Source organism: Carlito syrichta, unplaced genomic scaffold (genome assembly GCF_000164805.1).
Source record: "Carlito syrichta isolate Samal-C Ts95f unplaced genomic scaffold, Tarsius_syrichta-2.0.1 Scaffold303113, whole genome shotgun sequence".
NCBI lineage: Eukaryota > Metazoa > Chordata > Mammalia > Primates > Tarsiidae > Carlito > Carlito syrichta.
Window position 1 is genome coordinate 392,823 of NW_007247209.1, and position 1,278 is coordinate 394,100.

At 57.6% G+C, this 1,278-nt stretch overlaps 1 protein-coding gene across 1 annotated transcript in view; it reads left to right on the plus strand.

Moving 5' to 3' along the window:
• The first annotated feature begins 800 nt into the window (after window positions 1-800).
• Window positions 801-1,278, plus strand: part of HES6 (hes family bHLH transcription factor 6) — a 3,068-nt gene continuing 2,590 nt past the window's right edge. Inside the window, exon 1 of the mRNA XM_021712165.1 lies at window positions 801-870. Coding sequence (XP_021567840.1) covers window positions 801-870 — 70 coding nt within the window. The remainder of the gene's footprint in view (window positions 871-1,278) is intronic.

The following is a 1,278-nucleotide window of genomic DNA, read 5'->3' on the forward strand; positions in this document are numbered from 1 at the left end:
GTCTTGTTCACTTGGGGTGGTATAAATCCATTTGCAAACTCAGAAGTACAAGAAATATCATTGAGCTTTTCTCTATCTCAGTTTCTCCAAGTAGTGGAAAAATCAACTGTAGTCTCTTGGGGGTCTCCTTCCCTGGGGTGATGGCTAAGTGGTGATAGAGAGTAAAATCATAGGCCAGCTAAGGGCTTCCTTGAAATCCACCACTCCAGCTCCCACACTGTCAGCCCCACCACTGGGAGGGGTAGACAGTTGAGTCTTTGAGCAACCCAGGGAGGGTGGGTTGAACAGAGCTGTTTTTTGGCTTTTAAGAGAGACTAAAGACAATGGAGTGCCAAGATGAAATAAAGGGGTAGATTCCCACCCAGATGAGTAATGGTGGGCTGGGATTAGTCTCAGGGGCCTGCTCACAGAGAAACAGCCAAGAGGCAGAGCAGGGACAGGTAGGAGTGGAAAGGAAGAGACTCCCAGGTGGTTGTAGAGGTCAGTGAGGTGACTTTGGGAACCTTCAAACCTCACTAAATTCGCCTTGCCTGAAACCTACAGGGGTCCCTCTGGTGGGCAGCTAGAAGTAAAGGAACTCCAGAGAGCTGTCAGACTCGTCTTCCTGAGAGAGGGGTGCCATCTGCAACCCAGTCCTGCCACTTGGCTCAACTGGCACAATCCCTCAACGTCTGGTTCCCATGACCTTCCAGCCATTCCAGCTAGGGACACCTTCTCACCTTCCTTACCCACCCAGTGCTTCTGTGCCGCCAGGCTCTGTTCTGGGGATGCTGGGAGGTGGATCCGGGTCCTAGATCAGGATGCTCGTAGCCTGGAAGGGTTCAGAACAGGCCCTGAGAATCCCAGCCCGAATTATTACTGCAGGACTGGGTAAGGGCGTGGTGCTGCTGCGGGGCAGCGCATGGGCCCATCAGGCAGGCTCCTAAAAGGCATCTCAGTGTCCTCGCTCTGCCAGGCAGCGTCTGCACCGAGGCCAGTGGAGCTAGAGCAGGGCCTGGGTCCCCAGGGTGCTACCCCAGGATGCGGCCCCACCACCCACGCACCCCACGCATGGAGAGGTGGGGCCGGCAGATGGGCTGCCCGCGGTGGGGGTCGCGGGCGTCTGGCCGACACAAGCGCGCCCGCCGCCTGCCTGCCGGACAAAGCGGCCGAGACAAAGGCTCGGCTAACACCTGTCGCTCTTGGCTCAGCCGCCGCTTTTCTCCGCCGTAGCGGCTGCAGCTGCCAACTGTCACGGGCATCAAGTTACCGGGGCCAGACGGCAGCCTCCGCTGGCCG